Source organism: Pygocentrus nattereri, chromosome 5 (assembly GCF_015220715.1).
Source record: "Pygocentrus nattereri isolate fPygNat1 chromosome 5, fPygNat1.pri, whole genome shotgun sequence".
NCBI lineage: Eukaryota > Metazoa > Chordata > Actinopteri > Characiformes > Serrasalmidae > Pygocentrus > Pygocentrus nattereri.
The window spans coordinates 22433420-22453836 of NC_051215.1; the positions used below are offsets into that span (position 1 = coordinate 22433420).

Genomic DNA, 20417 nt, shown 5'->3' on the forward strand with positions numbered 1-20417 from the left:
GTTAACTACACTGGACTGGGCATCTCACACTATCCCAGTGGTTTTTGCAGATTTTTTGGGGTAACTGAAATACTGGGGATCACACTTTACTCAAATTTTAAGTTGCAGCTGAAACGAACGGAACTCACTAAACTCTCGTGAACTCTTGCAAACTCCTGCAAACTCTCGCAAACTGTTGCACACTCCCGCAAACTCCTGTTACTAGGAGACCCAAAAAACAAATGTGGAGCAGCTGCTGTTTTCTCAGCCGTTTGCACTGACACTGTAAAGAAGCAGCAGGCATTTTAAGTGAGGATCATGTATTTAAAAATGTGATCACTTTGGTATTTTTAGAGTTTTAAAAGCACTTAAATTTGATTGTGTTCATGCCTTAAACTCTCAGTTTTCATTGGGGAAGAAAAAAATCAAACATTTTTGAGAAACTCCGACTGGTCTGAAACGCAATCGAGAGGCCAGAAATCTGAGTCTCCGCCCCTCAATCACAACTCTGTTCTCTCTCCAACTGTCGACTCTGACTGACCCAAAAATCTGCAAACTAGAGTCAACCAGCTCCAGACTGAGAACCAGGGTTAAAATCGGGGTAAAAGTCATGTAGTGTACCCCCAGCTTTACTTGCAGTCTCCAGAGTTCAGAAAGAATATACATACACATACATACACACACATACATACACATACATATATACACTGCTCAAAAAAATAAAGGGAACACTTAAACAGCACAATATAACTCCAAGTAAATCAAACTTCTGTGAAATCAAACTGTCCACTTAGGAAGAAACACTGATTGACAATTGATGATTTCTGTGTGATTTTGTTGTCAGCACATTCAACTTTGTACAGAACAAAGTATTCAATGAGAATATTTCATTCATTCAGATCTAGGATGTGTTATGAGTGTTCCCTTTATTTTTTTGAGCAGTGTATATATATATATATATATATATATATATATATATATATATATATATATATATATATATATCTCAAGTTCAAGTCAGCTTCCGATTCACCAGCTTCTCACTGCATTTTCTGTTTCTCCTTAAATGGTGCTGTAGTTCCACTAAATAGAACACATTTCAAAAGGTGGTAAATATGAAGCCAAAATTGGCTCAGGTTACCTCAATAAATGCATTAATTATCTAAAAAAATCCTTAAATCAACAAACACCCCAAACTTTGGCTGGAAATGTTTACTGAGCAGCTCTAGTGCAGCACAGTGAAACTAATCAGCAATTGTAGCTGGTGAACGTGTTTCACTAACATCTAACAAACATCCTAAACCACACACTTTTGCACCTCACTTACTACACCAATGAGTGCATTTCGAATGGGAAATGCGTTTTTGAACACTATTTTGTGTGCTCGTATGCAGTTTGGAATGAGAAAAAAATAAATAAATAACAGCAGGGAATCTTAGCCATTTAGATTTCAGCTTTCGTTTGTCATCACTACAACAACAAATCAAATAGAATCAAGCCAATACACTAGTTAATGTGCTAAAGTGTCTAAATGTGTTTCACTGCACGTGCTTCATTAGTTATGGTGCATCTCGTCACACACAGCCACAACACTGCTGAATGATAAATATCTGGTCAACAGCATGGTTGACTCATCAGTGATGGTAGAGAATGTCTTTGTTCACACTGACGATGAGCTACAGTACTGTGTAAAAGTCAGAGACCACTTTTTATTTATTTAAATTCAAGTCAAAACAGTCACTAAGTGCACGTCTTTTAATTTTTTAGGAGACATTTCTGAGGAGATTAGATAGGAGATGATCCGCTTGTATGAGAAAGAAGAAAGTCAAAGAAGAATTTAAAGCTGGATTTCAAAAACTGATTAAAAGCTACAGAGAAAATGTGTCTCTGAAGAGCTGGTAGACCCCGAAAGTGCCCCCATCAGATAAACAGCACTTAAAGCTTTCGTCTTTGAGAGAGAGGAGAAAATCAAGCTGCTTCAGATCTGAAAACATCCACAGGTGTTTCTGTCCATCCTTCCACTGTGAGAAGACCACTCAGCACTGTGGGTCTGAAAGGATGTGTAGCTGACCAAGAAGAACCTCACTGAGAAAAGGAGACGTTTACTTTTTGATTACTTCAGAAAATCATCAACCGGCTTCTAACACTGAGCTTTGGAGGCGTGTCTGCAGATTCTTTGAGGAGCTGAAAGTGAGTCTCCTGAAAAGAGAGGATGCTGGACTAAAGGTAAAGAGTAACTCACTGACCCTCACACAGCTGAGAGTAGATTTAAGTGTTGAGGCTTCTAATTTAATATTTTGTATTTGTTTTTTTTTTTTGTTTTACACCTTCTAAACCTTAGCGGTAAAACAGAATTATTGTATATTTATAATAAGCATGCTGTGAGTTTAATGGTTCAAAATTACAGTTAATTTACTGTAAAATGTATTTTACATATTTTCTAAGGTGCTAGAAATGCACTGTAACTTTCATGGCATTTAAGGTTATCTGACTTGAAACTGTTGAAACTGTACTGTTTAAGATGTGAAAAGTGAGATATATATATATATATATATATATATATATATATATATATAAATATGGGAGACTTTCCCAGCAAAACTGAAAAACTGTAATGACATCCAACCTCAAACAAGCTGAAACGGGCATATATCTCCAGCAAAGCCTCTTAGGTCTGTGAAAATGGGCTCCCTCAAATGCAGCTTTACTACCAGGTGAGTAGAGCGATAAATATCAGAATCACAGAGCCACACAACCCGCCTTCCTCACCTGAATGCCGTCCCCAAACTGTTCCCACAAAATTGGGAGCGTGAAACTGTCCAAAATCTCTTTGTCTGCTGAAGCATTAATAGCTCCTTTCACTGGAACTAAGGGGCCGAGCCCAACTCCTGAAAAACAACTTCACACCATAATCCCCCCTCCACCAAACATTACGCTTGGCACAATGCAGTCAGACAAGTACCGTTCTCCTGGCAACCACCAAACCCAGACTGATCCATCGGATTTCCAGATGGAGAAGCAGGATTGGTCACTCCAGAGAACACGTCTGGGTTGCTGAGTTCCCAATCACTTCCACTTTGTTATAATACCACTGACAGTTGACTGTGGAATATTTAGAAGCTATAATATTTAGTAATATTTAGAAATTTCATGACTGGACTTGTTAACACAGGTGGCGTCCAATCATGAGACCACACTGGAATTCACTGAGCTCCTGAGAGCGACCCATTCTTTCAACTAATGTTTGTAGAGGCAGTCTGCAGGTCTAGGTGCTTGGCTTTATACATCTGTGGCCATGGACGTGATTGGAACACATGAATTCAATGATTTGGATGGGTAAGTGAATACTTTTGGAAATATATTGTGTGTGTGTGTGTATACATATATATGTGTGTGTTTAATTCAGCATACTGTAAACATTAAACAGCAACTGCATTAAATTTGCAGAAATGTGCTCTATTTAGAGGATATGTTGATTTAGAAGACCAACACTACAATGAAGTTGGGGTGTTGTGTAAAACATAAATAAAAACAGAATACGATGATCTGCAAAATCCTTTTCAACCTATATTCAATTGAATACACTACAAAGACAAGATATTTAATGTTCAAATGGATAAACTTTATTGTTTTTTGCAAATATTCACTCATTTTGAATTTCATGCCTACAACACGTTCCAAAGAAGTTGGGACAGGGGCAACAAAAGACTGGGAAAGTTGAGGAATGCTCAAAAAACACCTGTTTGGAACATTCCACAGGTGAACAGGTTAATTGGAAACAGGTGAGTGTCATGATTGGGTATAAAGGGAGCATCCCTGAAAGGCTCAGTCGTTCACAAGCAAGGACGGGGCGAGGTTCACCACTTTGTGAGCAACTGCGTGAGCAAATAGTCCAACAGTTCAAGAACAACGTTTCTCAACTTGCAATTGCAAGGAATTCAGGGATTTCATCATCTACAGTCCATAATATCATCAAAAGATTCAGAGAATCTGGAGGAATCTCTGCAAGTAAGCGGCAAGGCAGAAAACCAACATTGAATGCCCGTGACCTTCGATCCCTCAGGCGGCACTGCATTAAAAACCGACATCATTCTGTAACGGATATTACCACATGGGCTCAGGAACACTTCAGAAAACCACTGTCAGTGAACACAGTTCGTCGCTCCATCTACAAGTGCAAGTTAAAACTCTGCCATGCTAAGCTAAAGCCACATATCAACAACACCCAGAAACACCGCCGGTTTCTCTGGGCCCGAGCTCATCTGAGATGGACTGACGCAAACTGGAAAAGTGTCCTGTGGTCTGACGAGTCCACATTTCAAATTGTTTTTGGAAATCATGGACGTCGTGTCCTCCGGGCCAAAGAGGAAAAGGACTGTCCAGATTGTTATCAGCGCAAAGTTCAAAAGCCAGTATCTCTGATGGTATGGGGGTGTGTCAGTGCCCATGGCATGGGTAACTTGCACATCTGTGAAGGCACCATTAATGCTGATAGGTACATACAGGTTTTGGAGCAACATGTGCTGCCATCCAAGCAACGTCTTTTTCAGGGACGTCCTGCTTATTTCAGCAAGACAATGCCAAGCCACATTCTGCACGTGTTCTGCGTGGCTTCATAGTAAAAGAGTGTGGGTACTAGACTGGCCTGCCTGCAGTCCAGACCTGTCTCCCATTGAAAATGTGTGGCGTATTATGAAGCGCAAAATACGACAACGGAGACCCCGGACTGTTGAGCAACTGAAGTTGTACATCAAGCGATGTTGTTAAAAGGAAAGGTGATGTAACACAGTGGTAACCATTCCCCTGTCCCAACTTCTTTGGAACGTGTTGCAGGCATCAAATTCAAAATGAGTGAATATTTGCAAAAAAAGTTTATCCGTTTGAACATTAAATATGTTGTCTTTGTAGTGTAATCAATTGAATATAGGTTGAAAAGGATTTGCAAATCATTGCATTCTGTTTTTATTTGTTTTACACAACGTCCCAACTTCATTGGAATTGGGGTTGTACATTTGACCAGTACTGTCTAAACGTTTGCATTCGACTGTAGATCAGACAATGTCAGGGCCAGCTTTGCAGGGTGGACCACCGCGGTCAGCAAAATAGTTCTATTCTTATTACTGTGCAGTTTTTAATAAATATTTCCTTCTGGCTGTTTTTGGTACTAAAGCATGCATCTTAATTATGAATGCAATATACAATAAACATGTTTCCATTCTTCTGGCCACAAAGTCTTAGCTGTGGCCCCAGCTTAATCGGCTTGGTGGCCTGAGTAGCCAGTGCCAGTTTTTATATCTGTTTAATGCAGTAAAGGTTTTTATGATCATCTGTTCAACACTTTAATTTTCTTTTAATTTTAAATCGATAAATTATTTTAAAGTCAACGTGTGCATCAAAATTTTTTACAGGAGCAAAACTAATCCTCACTTGTCTGCCAGCCACCCACCTCCTGTAACACATCTCAGTTTTAATACAGACCAGGAATTTAAAATGCACATTGCTTTATTTATAATATTAATGCAAGATTAAAGTATATGAACTTTTTAACTAGATCTTATTTGCTTAATGAAGCCACATCCTACAATACATAGTGCACTTCATTTTTCCTCTGAGGTCCACTTACCATATTTGCATAATTCACACGACGTCAGAATGTATTTTCATGAATATTTTCTAATCTTCTTTATCGCTCAGGCTATTTTCGCAACTGGGTCTTTAAGATTGACATATGTAAATGAGCTCTGCTCTGATTGGTTGTCATTATGTCTAACACAAAGGCAATTTGGACAGAAACACTGCTTATAACTTAAATAACGGGGCTAAGTACATGTAAGTGGATTGCTTTTGGTGACATCACAAAAGTCAATTAATGAAAAATTAGCTAATTTTGCAGGTTCATTTTCATATATGGATTGTATGGAGTAGAAACTGAATGGTACAGTTTGGAAACTTTAACAATGTTTACAGAGAACATCAACTAATATATTAATGTCCATAATAAAAGCCACTGAAAGAGGCCACATCCTCCATTTTTCCTGTGTTTTAGTTTTCCCCCGAGGTGCATTTGGGTTTTTTTTTGTGCCAAAAACAAGGATAATTAAATTTTACATGGCCATTTTCCATCCATTAGAATAAAACAGGCCGCTATTGTTACTGTGATATATGTAAATGAGCTCTGTTCTGATTGGCAGTCCTGTACTGTGCCTCCATCAAAAAAGCAGGATGGAGTTTTTGAAGTTTAACATGAGTGGACGGAACTAAACTGCTATAAGCTTAATATGTGGATACTACATTAGGTAAAAGTGTTGGTTTTTGTGGCATCACAAAAAAATTAATGCGAAAAAATTTATTTTTTTTCAGACTGTGTGGAGTGGAGAGTGAACAGCGCCTTATTAACACTTCAATAACGTTTACATACTACATGTACAAAAACTTGTTCTTCCATGATGGGGGTCCTTTAATGGTAGCTGGCCACAGCTAGGCCTTAATCATTACTGCTGTTGGATGAAGAACCCTGCACTAAAGCGTAAACATCTTCGTTGTTTATGTGCAGTTGAACAGTAAATGAACTAAGCCCACCTCTTTGGTATCCCACACCTCAGCTCCATCAGTGTACATCACCAGGAGCTTTTGGTTGCCTTTCCCAGGAGCAAAGCGGATCTTCTTCACCCATCCGCGATGAGTAGGGATTCCCCTGAGTTAAGAATGAGATGGATGTAGGCATCAGCACGTCAGATCGAACACGCAACACACACGAAACACACCATCCACATCATGTGGGTTAAACTTTTAATTAGGGATGAACGATGACCTCAGAATCATATCGGTACACAACTTTAATGAAAATGTACTGGCATGATAGATGTTTGGCTAATGTTTCCAAATAATATATGAAAGTGTATGGGCCTCTGGAAGATCAGAATGTTTGTGATTCTGGGTTATTGCACTAAAATATCTGCAGTTTATTCATCCTACTCATTCTGCAACCCTATATTCAAGGTAGACGTAGTGGAACAGACAACAAATCACAGTAGTGTCAAAATAGGATATAAAAGAACACAATGATTACAGTGTTTTTCATTTTAATTAGCATTATTAATCAAGTTGCTTTCACCTCCTGGTGGCCTTACGGAGAGTGTTTATTATTTATATTTGTTTGTTTATGTTGTTTATAGTATATGTCGTCCTGTCTTCTGTTTGGGTCTTCAGGTTTCTGAATGGCTGGTTCATGATTCCTCTGATCGTCTCCATCCATCTTGTATCTGGTTGTCTTATTTTACATTTAACTCTTCCCAGTCTTTTTCAGTGAACTGGTTCTTCTCAGAATGTGCCCAAAGTGAGAACTTCAGTTTGGTTCTCTGGACTCTGAGTGAGAGGAGAGGCTTTGAGGATCCATTCCTTTTTCTTGCCGTCCAGAGTTCCCTCAAAAGTCTTCATAATCACCAAAGTTCAAAGGCATCTACATCATTCCTGTCTTGCTTGTTTGTTGTCCAGCTTTCCCCTCCATAAAGATTTTGTAAGTGTAAATAAGTTAACACATATTGCATATATAACACACTTAAATATGCCATTTGTCTGAAAATGTTATTGCACAATTTCTATTTCTTTGCTGAGTTTAATACATTAAAGAACAATAAATGTTTGTACAGGTCACATTTTGTAATTGTTTCTTAATAAAGTAAACAAATATATTTTTTTCTTTTTCTTTTTTTTGTATATCCTGAAAAAGGAAGGTTTTAGCCATTTTAATTTTTTTTTTTTTATTATAATTATACTGAATTATTTCAAGCTTCAGTATTCGCATGTTTGTGAGAATAACCCAGTACCCAATACTGGCAGTAGCATCAACATATGTGAAAAACATGGGATATTAGCCCAGAATTCCCACATCAATTATTTTAACTCATATTAGTGCAGGTTCTTGTATTTGCATACTAATCAAAATCCATATAGGATTCTACGTACAGCCTATGCATACATGAAGATGCGCTCATACCTAGACAGCCGGGCCTTCAGATCCCAGAAATTCAGGTTTCCGTCCACGTCTCCCAGAACCAGAGTGTCTCCCTTCCAGGCAATGCAGGCAATGCTGCCCATACTACCCTATAAGAGAGCAGATGGATTTTGGTCATGCTTATAAAATATTCCAGCCAGGTATGACTTACAAACCCACTTACACACAGCTTTACGTTTGCACAGTGCACCTTCACTCATAGAGGCCTGATGTGCTCAAACGTAAGAAAGAATTGAATGGTATCTTTCTAGGAGGTCTGACACCACACTGGGCAGATTATTATACATTTAAAAAAACAAAGATTACAAAGTGCACAGGGTCGGGCTCGTCTGTTTGTTTATTCCCATCAGTCTCCCAGGGACGAGGAGAGTAACACACGGAGAGGCAGCAGATTGGCACCGTTTCCTCTGATGCACTCATCATCACACACAAACAGAAATGTGTCATGCAACACTGCAGTCAGATGGCTAGAAATCTGCTCCGAGGACCCTTTCTCTCATCTCTATTAACCGACGCATATGTGTAGATGCCTCCTGCTTTCTCATCGCATCTGGCTTTTTCCAAGAAGCTGAAGCAAGAAAATTCTACAATAACAACAACAACTGTAAAACTGCTACTACTAATAACAAACAACTTCAACAACTTCTACTACACAACTACAACTGCTACCACAGTACAACTACTACTTTACAACTATACCTACTACTGTACAAGATAACTGATACCACTGTACAATTACTGCTGTGCAACTACACCTACTACCACTGTACAATCACTACTTTACAACTATACCCACTACTGTACAAGACAACTGCTACCATTGTACAACTACACCTACTACCACTGTACAATCACTTTACAAATACACTTACTATCACTGTACAATCACTTTACAACTACACCTACTACTGTACAAGATAACTGCTACCACTGTACAATTACTGCTGTGCAACTACACCTATTACCACTGTACAATCACTACTTTACAACTACACCTACTACTGTACAACTACACCTACTACCACTGTACAATCACTACTTTACAAATACACCTACTACCACTGTACAATCACTACTTTACAACTACACCTACTACTGTACAAGACAACTGCTACCACTGTACAATCACTACTTTACAACTAAACCTATTACTTTGCAACTACAACTACTACTGTACAATGCCAACTGCTTTCACAGTACAGCTACTACAGCACAAATAGAACTGCTACCACTGTACAATTACTATGGTACAACTACACCTATTACCACTGTACAATCACTACAATGCCCCCACCTTACTTCTCAAATGTTGATATTAACTCATTCTCTAATAGGTGCATCTCTTCGTCAATCAATTTTGACATCGCATGATTACCTCTCTCCTAAAAACTGGTTTCAACCAGTTTTTACCAGTCTGCTTTACCTTTCCAGATCAACGTGCCCCTCACTGGGTCAGTAAGTACACACAGGCCGGTCTGTGTACCCAGGGGCTTTCCAGTGTCCAGAATCTCCTATGCAGACAGACTAAGGCCGACCCTTTGTGAGAGAATTAATATTCTCTGTTAGACAACAATGTTTACCACTGTGTTACATCATCTTTCCTTTTCACAACACTCAATAAGCATTTGGGAACCGAGGACAGTAATTGTTGAAGCTTTGTAGGTGGAATTCTTTCCCATTCTTGCTTGATGTACAACTTCAGTTGCTCAACAGTCCAGGGTCTCCATTGTCGTATTTTGCGTTTCATAATGCGCCACACATTTTCAATGGGAGACAGGTCTGGACTGCAGGCAGGCCAGTCTAGTACCCGCACTATTTCACTACGATGCCACGCTGTTGTAACACGTGCAGAATGTGGCTTGGCATTGTCTTGCTGAAATAAGCAGGGACGTCCCTGAAAAAGACGTTGCTTGAATAGCAGCATATGTTGCTCTAAAACCTGTAAATGTACCTTTCAGCATTAATGGTGCCTTCACAGATGTACAAGTTACCCATGCCATGGGCACTAACACACCCCAAAACTTCTTTTGAACGTGCTGCAGGCATCAAATTCAAAATGAGTGAATATTTGCAAAGAACAATAAAGTTTGTACATTAAAGTTTGTACTGTTTGAACATTAAATGTCTTGTCTTTGTAGTGTATTCAATTGAATATAGGTTGAAAAGGATTTACAAATCATCGTATTCTGTTTTTATTTATGTTTTACACAACGTCCCAACTTCACTGGAATTGGGGTTGTAAATAATTTCAGTCATTCATCTCAGTCCTAGCTGCTTGATTTTCAGGCTACTTTCTTCAAAATAAATATTTCAAGTTCCCAACTTTTTTGTTTCTAACCAGGCACTGAAAACACTGATGTTTTAATGGAACTTAAAAGCCCGTGCATTGTTGGAAACATCAGACTGGGATGTATCATTAAATTCGTAGTGTATTGTTTCTGGCAAATAATTGCTTAAACTAAGCAGAGCAATAGTGGTTTGCATTAACTTGTGCAGTTTTCTGTGTGGGTATAATGATGTGTTCATTAGCCTGGGTTGAGCTTGGGGCTGTGTACACAACGGATTCATTTAATCAGTATTTAAAATGTGAGGAATAGAAGGGACATAATGTTCATTTATTTATTAACCCTACAGCATTTTTAACTTCTTACCATCCATATTGACGTAAATGCATGAAATGTTAAACAGTAATATTAGCGTCAGTAATAGGAAATATAGATCATACATGTTCCCCTAGTTTAAGGATTACTCATGTGCTGAGTAATGGGTCAGTTTTTCAGCGGTGGCAGCGCTATGACTGGGGGCAGTTTGTCATTGGCCCACCCAAAAGGAAATATAATTTCAATATAATTTCAATATTAAAATCACATTAAAGCAATAAGATACCGAAAGCTGTGTGTTATGACTTTACTAAGGGCCCTAAGGGTGTTACTAAACATCACTACTATGATGTGAAGCATAATAAACTCCCTTATCTATTATAAAACAACTGTAATGCACGACCTCCAGTAACTTATTGCTTTAATAAAACAAAAGACAAAATAAAATTTGACAAAACCTGCAATTTCTAATATCAGCTATTATTTATAACAATTATTCCATCAGGAAACTCAGCCTTTAGAGCTTATTGTTGCCAAGCAACCACAGACTGCTGAAAGAGGCTAAGAATGTCCAGTTTTCAATCACTTTATGTTGGACTTATTGGACCCTTGATAGCACTGCAATCAGTCCTGCAACTGCAATCACACATTTGCAACAACTTGCAATGAGTCTTTTACATTGCTATGGAGGAATTCTGGCTCACTCTCCTTTGCAGAATTGCTACACTGGAGGGCTTCTGAACATGAAATGACCATTTAAGGTCTTGCCACAGCATCTCAATGAGATTCAAGTTAGAACTTTGTCTTGGCCACCCCAAAACCTTTATTTTGTTTCTTTTGAGCCGTACAGAGGTGGACTTGCTTGTGCGCTTCAGTTCATTGACCTGCTGCATAACCATAACTGCGCTTGTGCTTTAGGTTACAAACTGATGGGCAGACATTCTCATTTTCCTGGAATCTTTAATATACAGCAGAATTCATGATTCCCTCAATTATGACAAGTCAGTCCAAGGAATACTATCCCAAAAGTTGTGGGGGTCACCTAGATGGTTTTTGGCAAATGAGAGGCGAGTCTGTGCCCTTTTTGGCCAGCTGTGGTTTGTGCCCTGCAGCCCTCGCATGGATACAATCTGCCCAGTGTCTTTCTTATTGTGGAGTCATATATGAGCTTAACTGAGGCAAGTAAGGGCTGCAGCTCTTTAGATGTTCATCTGGGTACTTTTGTGACCTCCTGGATGAGTCGTTGATGCGCTCTTGGTGAAATCTTGGCAGGCTGGACACTCCTGGGAAGGTTCATCACTGTTCCATGTTTTCTCCATTTGTGAAACTTATTTCGAATCTGTATTTGAATCTCTTTGAAACGTGTCATCATGTGCTGCTTTTTGAGCTTTTAGCTGCACACTGCAGGTTCTATTTAAGTGATGTTAAGATTCAGCAGCTCTGGAAGTGATCATGCCCGAGCGTGGACAGTGAAATTAAACCCAATAGTCAAATGAATTTGGTCAACCGGTTGATGAAAAATGAAAAAGCAATGAATACAAGTTATATTAAGGAATCGCCTCATTTGACTTGACCTCATTCAATCCTGGAATGACCTTCACTGTTGGCTTGATTATAATTGGTGGGAACAACATCTCCATTGTGGTCAGTGCAGCCAACACAAAAGCAAAGTTCAAGAGGAGAGATAAAAGAGCTGAATCTAAATGAAAGTTGTCAAAGCTCCTCCGAGACTAACAGAGAATGAGTGACAGCAAGACACTAATGAATAACACAAAACAAAACCATGATGAACAAGAGAGATGACAGAGAGACAGAAAGACAGAAGTGGAGACAGACAGACTGTTTGACACACAGAACACAAAGTGGGGGCTCAATAACACACAGAATCAGAGTGAAGGGACGATCATTTATGGAAAAGAAAGAAAAAGAGAAGGAAGATGATTACCCTTCAGTCAAGCTACAATCCCATTACAAGCCTCATTTCTCAAATCTGATTTTTTTGCTCAAATCTATCCGGCACGATGGTTCACACTCGTTTAGGTAAGTGACTCAAATCTGTCATTAATGTGATGAACCAGCCTGAAATGACCCTCATGAGCTCATCCTACTCAGTAACGTCACGTGACTGAATCACTGCATCATCAGCACAAATTAAAGAGCAGAACGAGCTTCGCTGAGAAGATCATTAAAACTCTGATCAGCTTTCAGCTTCATTATTAGAGCCAGACGAAGGAGAAAAAGGTGAGATGAGCTGCTTTTCCACTGTTTACAGGCTTTAACTTCTGTTCGGCGCTACTGCCATGGTAACGCTAAATGACGGCATGAATTACGATCTGAGCATCACATTAAAGTCACATGGCCACGAATATGTACGTATCAGATGTGTATCCGATCTAGGACCACATAAGAAAGTGATCCAGGTCAGATTTGAAAAGATCAGATTTGTGTCCACACAACCCTGAAAACATCAGATCTAAGTCACATTAGGGCAAAGATTTGTGGAACTTCAACCTGGTAATCTGAACGTAGCCTCATGGAAATGACATTTTAATAAACCCCTTGTGAATTACACACAAACATACAGACAAAAAAAAAGGTAAAAAAAAGAATGAAGCAGACCTGCCAGCTTTGGAAAAATCCTTTGAGTAACACAATAATGTATTGGTTAGTTCACTTGCTTTCTTCCCATATGTAGAGCTTTGCAATGAAGTACTAAATGAACAAGATACGTCAAGCCAACACATGAATGGATTTGTGTTGAGAGACTTATTCAATCTGACATTTATTTCAGTCTCTGCCACAGGTAGCAGAATCTGTCAGAACCAAGGATAACTAGAAAAAAAGGATGGCAGGCAAACAATCAGGCTTTCATCCATCTGTAACTGCCCAGCGAGAGCAGACGATCAAAGGAGGGCAAAAAGAATGAGACATAAAGTGAGAAAAGGGGCACACTGAGGGTTTTGGCAGTCCTAGCTCATTTTGTGCCCTAGGTGATATAACACAAGGAAGCACCGTCCACCTTTCGACCATCACCCCTTACTTCTTCTTTAGGCTTTTGGTAACTGGTAGTGTGTTGAGAGAAAGTGGACTCTTGGCAGTGATAGTTAAGTATAATTATCTAACATTAACCATCTAGTCATAAGCTCAAAAATATGTGGACACCTGACCATCACACCTATATGAGTTTGCTGGACGTCCCATTCCAAACCATGGACATTAATATGGAGTAGCTCCCTTTGCAGCTATAATGGCCTTCACTCTTCTGGGAAGCTTTCCACAAGATTTTGGAGTGTGTCTGTCGGAATTTGTGCACTTCTAGTCAAAAGGGAATTTGTGAGGTAAGACAGTGATGTTAGACGAACGGCCTGGCTCACACTCGACGTTCCAGTTCATCCCAAAGGTATTCGATGGGGTTGAGGTCAGGGCTCTGTGGAGGCCACTGGAGTTTCTCCACACCAAACTGGTCACTCCATGTCTTTATGGAGCTGCTTTGTGCTCAGGGCCTCAGTCATGCTGGAACAGGAAAAGTTCTTCTCCAAACTGCTGAAACAAAGCTGGAAGTATACAATTGTGTAAAATGTCGTCGTGCTGTAGCATCAACATCACCCTTCCCTGGAACTGAGGGGCATGAAAAATCATGAAAAACAGCCCCAGCCCTTTATCCCTCCTCCACCAAACTTTACTGTTGTCACTAAGCATTCGGGTAGGTAACATTCTCCAGGCATCCATCCACCAAACCCAGATTCGTCCATCAGACTGCCAGATAGTGAAGTGTGATTGATCACTTCAGAGAATACATTTCCACTGCTCCAGAGTCCAGTGGCGGCGTGCTTTACACCCCTCCAGCCAACACTTGGCATTGTGCATAGTAACCTTAGGCTCACGTGCACATATTCGGCCACTGGGATGCATTTCATGAAGCTCCAGACATGCAGTTGTTGTGCTAATGTTGCTTCCAGAGTAGAGAATGATGCAACACAGCATGAGCAATTTTTCCAAGCTATACAATTTAGTACTCGGTGGCCCTGTTCTGTGTGATCTAGCATTCGTGGCTTGCCTTATTTGTTTGTAAATGCCTTAATTTCACTGTAATAACACATACACTTAACCAGGGCAGATCTAGCTGGGCAAAAATTTCATTAACTGACTTGTGGCATCACTTGAATGCCTTATAGTCCCTGGGCTCTTCAGTAAGATGCATCCTACTGACAGTGTTTGTCTATTGAGTGTATTCAATTGAATATAGGTTGAAAAGGATTTGCAAATCACCATATTCTGTTTTTATTTATGTTTTATACAACGTCCCAACTTCATTGGAATTGCGTTTGTATAATGTTAGCGTAACTAGAATTATTATTTAAAAAATGGAACATAAAATGGCCATGATGATGTGTCATACTGTCTGATACTGTCTTTTGTTGTTTCGAAATAAAAAAAAGAAAAGAAAAAACCATCGGATGGCTTTGACCTTTTCATTACTCATTATATGGATGGAAAAGCTGTTCAGAATTGATGCATCACTTAACGTGCATGACCCATCCTTCCCCTTACCCCTGTCAATCAAGTGTCATATCCAAAGACTAAATCTGAATGTGGCCTGATGCATCATTTTTCTTAAACCAGGCTAAGTTCAGCTGCTGAGGCACAGCAGCTTGCATAGCAGAATGGTGGGGTGTCTTTGTTTGTTGCATCATTTCAGTGACCTGTAGAGTCAAAGAGTTTAAGAGAGGTGTGTTTTGACAGGTACCTTTCACTCTTGGGGACCTTGTTGGTGATGAGACAGTACAGAAAGCAGCACTGTGAAAAAAGAGCTTGTAGAAATAAACACTGACTAGTGATTAGTGGTTAGTTTGGTTTCAGGAATTGGGGGTAGCCTGCCACATGAAGAATTCTGACTGTGAGAAATAACAAGTCCTGACTTTGCAAAGGGGTTTGTAGAAAGTCGTATTTATACTTATACTTTATTTTCCTCTTTCAAAACTGACACTAAAGTTTTTTGATAAAGTGTATAACTGACATGTTATAACTGACATATCTTGCACTTCAAATATGATTTTTCAGATGATGAAAATGTGCCATTGTTTTATTCCCCCTCTGTTTAATTTTTGCAAACTGTTGCCAGTGACATGAACTCACTGACCAATCTCAGTCATCTTTGATGTGGGCATGGCGACAACCAAGCTGACGGATTGCCTGTGTCCCAGCAACTACAACGTTTTCATAAACGTAAAAAGGATAAGAACCTCCAAGCAGCTCAAAAGGACCTCAAACTGGACTACAAATGTCAGAGTAATTATGGGGAAGCACTTAGTTTCAGCTCCTGAAAGCACTTTCCCAAATTGGAAATTCAAGTCAAGTCAAAGCTTATTTATATATTGCTTTTTACAACGGGTGTTGTCACAAAGCAGCTTTACAGAAAAATCTGGGTCCAAGCCCCCACGAGTGTCGCAGATGGTGACAGTGGCAAGGAAAAACTCCCAAAGAGCAAGAAGAAGAAACCTTGCAATGAACAAAGACTCAAAAGGGGAACCCATCCTCCTCTGGTCGACACCAGATAGCAAACAGGGTTAGTATAAAATATTAAAATACAGAAACAGGAAAAAACAGGTGAAGCAATGGTTAGTTAGTTAGTTGGCTTGAGTTTTGCAGCAGCAGCATCATCAGGAGGGTCAATTCATGAGTGTGAGGTTTGCACAGAAAGTAGCCAACCCAGTGTCACTATTTGCCCAAGATCTTGTTTGCACTTGAATATCATTCTGTACATTCGTTTTGTGCTTCATCCTGAGTGGAGCTGCATCTCCAAAAGCTCAGACTGAGTTACACAGATCTCAGCCAAGAGTGAAAGAGCTAAAAGTATCAGCTCCAGTTTATGTACAGTTTTTCAACCTCTGCTTTATGACTTTCTCCCTTCTCCTTTATCCTCATCTAACCTCCTCAGAAATATCTCCTGTAAAAGGGTGGTCTCTGACATATTATCACAGTACTCTGTGTTTGTACGGAAATCAACCGCCTTGTTGCCTATACAAGGAAACCGCAACCGGCCAGAGGTTCCAAGTCAGAAGCCAAGGACCCTGGGAGCAGAGAGTGCAACGCAGACAGAGAAATGTGTGTGGACTCACATCAGGTGGGATGCGTGCTCCATCCTTCACGGTGTTGCCCTCCACAGTGATGTGGTAGACCTGGCCGTCTGTGTCAGTAAACACAAAGTGCTCCCGGGCAGAGATGCCCTGGCTCATCTCTGCTTTGCTCTCTGCATCCTGCAGCAGACTGAGACAGACAGAGGGAGAGATCTTAGGCCTACAAATGAATAAGGCAGCATGTCTTGGAGGCTGAGAACACACAACATGACAGAGGACATTCCAACACATTCTGCAGGCAGGGACAGCCAGTAATCCTCAGGATGACCTAGGGATGAACTTTGTGGATAATATGTTGTCTAACCTGATGACGGAGGACTCCACGCTGCTCTGCTCGGCATCTGACAGCGTGGTCTGTCTGGCCATGGCCTCACGAGCTGCCATTTGCTTCTTCTTCAGACTCTTCAGGTTGTGAGATGGAGACCATTCCTGTACACATACATAACAGAGAAAATCATTGCTTTCAATACTGTGCACTTTTAACTGTACATGCAATAACACAATCTGAAAATAAATACAGCCATATTAAAATATAAGCAGACCATGTTTTGTTGATTTTCTAAGTGAAATTACACTTAAATATTCAATTTTTTTGCACAAAAGTGCACAATTCATTGCTGAGTTTAACATATGGGGATAAAAAAAAAAACATAAAATATAAAAGGTGCCACATTTTGCCCCCAATATGTTAAATTATCAAACAAACAGGACTTTAAAATATTCAGAAATGTGTTCTCTGTAGAGCATGTGTTTACTTATTGTTACTTAAAAGAAATTGACAAAATGTGGCCAGGAGCTCCCAAACTTTAAATACCGCTGTAAATAACAAGGTGGAATCCACTGCATATGCTTTTCTTATTTACTTTGTTGGTTTGGCCAATAACCTGAAATTTAACTCAACTAACACTTACTAAAACACGTAACTAACACTAAAATGTTTTACTCAACTAAGACTAACAAACATTTAACTAACACTAACTAATATATTTAATTCCACTAATTCTTACAAAAACACTTAACACTTAATAAAACATTTAACTAACAAAAACATTTAACTTATTAACATTTACTAAAACATTTAACTCAACACAAACATTACTAAAACATTTAGCAAACTCTTACTAAAACACTTAAGTGCAACACTTACTTAAACTAACACAACACATTTTACTCAACTAACACAAACATTCAACTCAACTAACACTAAAATATTTAACTCAACTAACACTAAAACATTCAACTCAACTCACACATTCAACTCAACTAACACTAAAACATTTAACTCAACTAACACTAAAACATTTAACTCAACTAACACTAAAACATTTAACTCAACTAACACAAACATTCAACTCAACTAACACTAAACATTCAACTCAACTAACACTAAAACATTTAACTCAACTAACACAAATATTTAACTCAACTAACACTAAACATTTAACTCAACTAACACAAACATTTAACTCAACTAACACTAAAACATTTAACTCAACTAACACTAAACATTAACCTCAACTAACACTAAAACACTTAACTAACACTAAACATTTAACTCAACATTAAACATTCAACTCAACTAACACAAACATTTAACTCAACACAAACATTTAACTCAACTAACACTAAACATTCAACTCAACTAACACTAAAACATTTAACTCAACTAACACTAAACATTAACCTCAACTAACACTAAAACATTAACTCAACTAACACTAAAACACTTAACTAACACTAAACATTTAACTCAACATTAAACATTCAACTCAACTAACACATTAACTAACACTAAAACATTTAACTAAAACATTTAACTCAACTAACACTAAAACATTTAACTCAACTAACACACATTTAAGTCAACTAACACTAAAAATTAACTTAACACATTTCCTCAACTACCACTTATTTAAAACACACAACTCAATTAACACCAACACTCAACTCAACTAACAACTAAAACGCTTAACTTACACTTACTAAAGTACAACACAACTCAACTAAAACTTACTAAAAAATTTAACACAACACTAAAACATTTAACTAACACTTACTGAATATTCTACTCAAATAACACAAACATTTTACTCAACTAATACTTACTAAAACTTTTAACTAACACATTTAACTAACACTAAAACATTTAACTCAACTAACTCTAAACCATTTTAAGCACATTTTAAATAATTGATTTAAATCACTGCATGAACTGTGCTGGGATAGTGTGGCCTGAAATAACACACTAGTAAAGTGATTGCTTTTTTTCTGTCATTACACTTTACATTTGTCTGCTTACATTAAAGTTACTGACTTCAAAAGAATTGTGTTATTTGCGTTACTCATGACTCTGGGATAATGATACAAATGCATTTAAAAACCTCTGTATCGAGATCATCTGTGCTTGTATCTGCATGTCATTAGTGTGTGCATGAGTGGATGATGGGACTGTGATTGTGAATGTGAGCTGTGCAGCATAAGCACAGGAAGCTGCGGAAACTCAGACAATAATCTGTGCCATCACTTAATCACTGTAATTTGATGGATAAAGACCATTGTGCTGAAGAAGAGAGCCTCACATAAACCACATCACTTAGTCCAGTCTGGTTCATGTGTGGGTCTGAGTTTGTCTGATATATTCACATTTGCAATGAAAACCATGACTTTGCAGTCTGAGACCCCTTAAAATGTCCAAAAGTGAAAACCCCTAAAGGTTATTGTGCAGTGTATAACTTCTCTTCACAACTTCTAGAAAACAGTCTCAGATTATTGATTCTGCAGCTCAGGTTGATGGAAAAGTTTGACTGGGATGTATTTGGACATGCTGTGATGAGGTGGATTGGACTGAAAGCACCTCTAAAGCACCTACAAAGAAAGTTAGTTATTCAGCACAGCTGTCTCAGTAAACTCTTCACAATGAACTCCAACACAGTGCATTTGAAACTCTATAAGAACACCGTCTCAATATAAATCCCAATTTCATCACAATCATTGCTCTTCCACATATCCTAAAGCTTCTGCAACGTGTTATACAGGCTACAATTAAATTGGATTTACAGTCTGAAGTAGATCTGGACTGACATTTATTTGGTGTAACAGAACAGTGAGAGGTTCGTATTACTTTAAACGTTCATATAACAAGGACACCATTTAATTACGACGGCCTCCCCCATCATTAAATAGGCCGGTGGTTTGGAGAAGGGAAACAATGCTAGATCCTGTCAATGCAGGCATGTTGGTGGGCAATTCTGATAAAATACATCATGAATATATCACTGTTGTCGGAAGAAAACCCTGTATCTCCAAAACTTTACAGAAGGAAAAATGTAAGCCAATGGAACCAGACGCTTTTCCAAGTCATTTTGGGCCAATACTTTTAGTCCATTCATCATGAAATTTACAAACAATGCAAAGGGTAACTGGTATTTTCAAATTATGTCAAAAACTGAAAAACATCAAAATGTAGATATGAGGTTTTCTTCCCAAAACAACAATAACCTGGTCTCAAGGAATCAGACGGTTCTTAGGTTTTGCATGAATAAGTTTAAAAAGCGCATTAGTAAAGTTAAAAAAGTTACAGATCCTGAGTGCAGCTACAAGAATGCATCACAAACCTGATATAGCTTGTTTTGATTGGACTGTTCTGCTGGGTTTTTTTTTTTTTTTTTTATGAAGTTACATCAGTAA

At 38.7% G+C, this 20417-nt stretch overlaps 1 protein-coding gene across 1 annotated transcript in view; it reads right to left on the reverse strand.

Moving 5' to 3' along the window:
* The window catches only part of wdr11 (WD repeat domain 11), a 151787-nt gene that overhangs the window by 38096 nt on the left and 93274 nt on the right, over nucleotides 1-20417 (reverse strand). Inside the window, exons 15-18 of the mRNA XM_017694158.2 lie at nucleotides 17035-17159; nucleotides 16713-16860; nucleotides 7976-8082; nucleotides 6559-6673 (exon numbers count right to left, since the gene is read on the reverse strand). Of these exons, the coding sequence (XP_017549647.1) occupies nucleotides 6559-6673; nucleotides 7976-8082; nucleotides 16713-16860; nucleotides 17035-17159 (495 nt within the window). The remainder of the gene's footprint in view (nucleotides 1-6558; nucleotides 6674-7975; nucleotides 8083-16712; nucleotides 16861-17034; nucleotides 17160-20417) is intronic.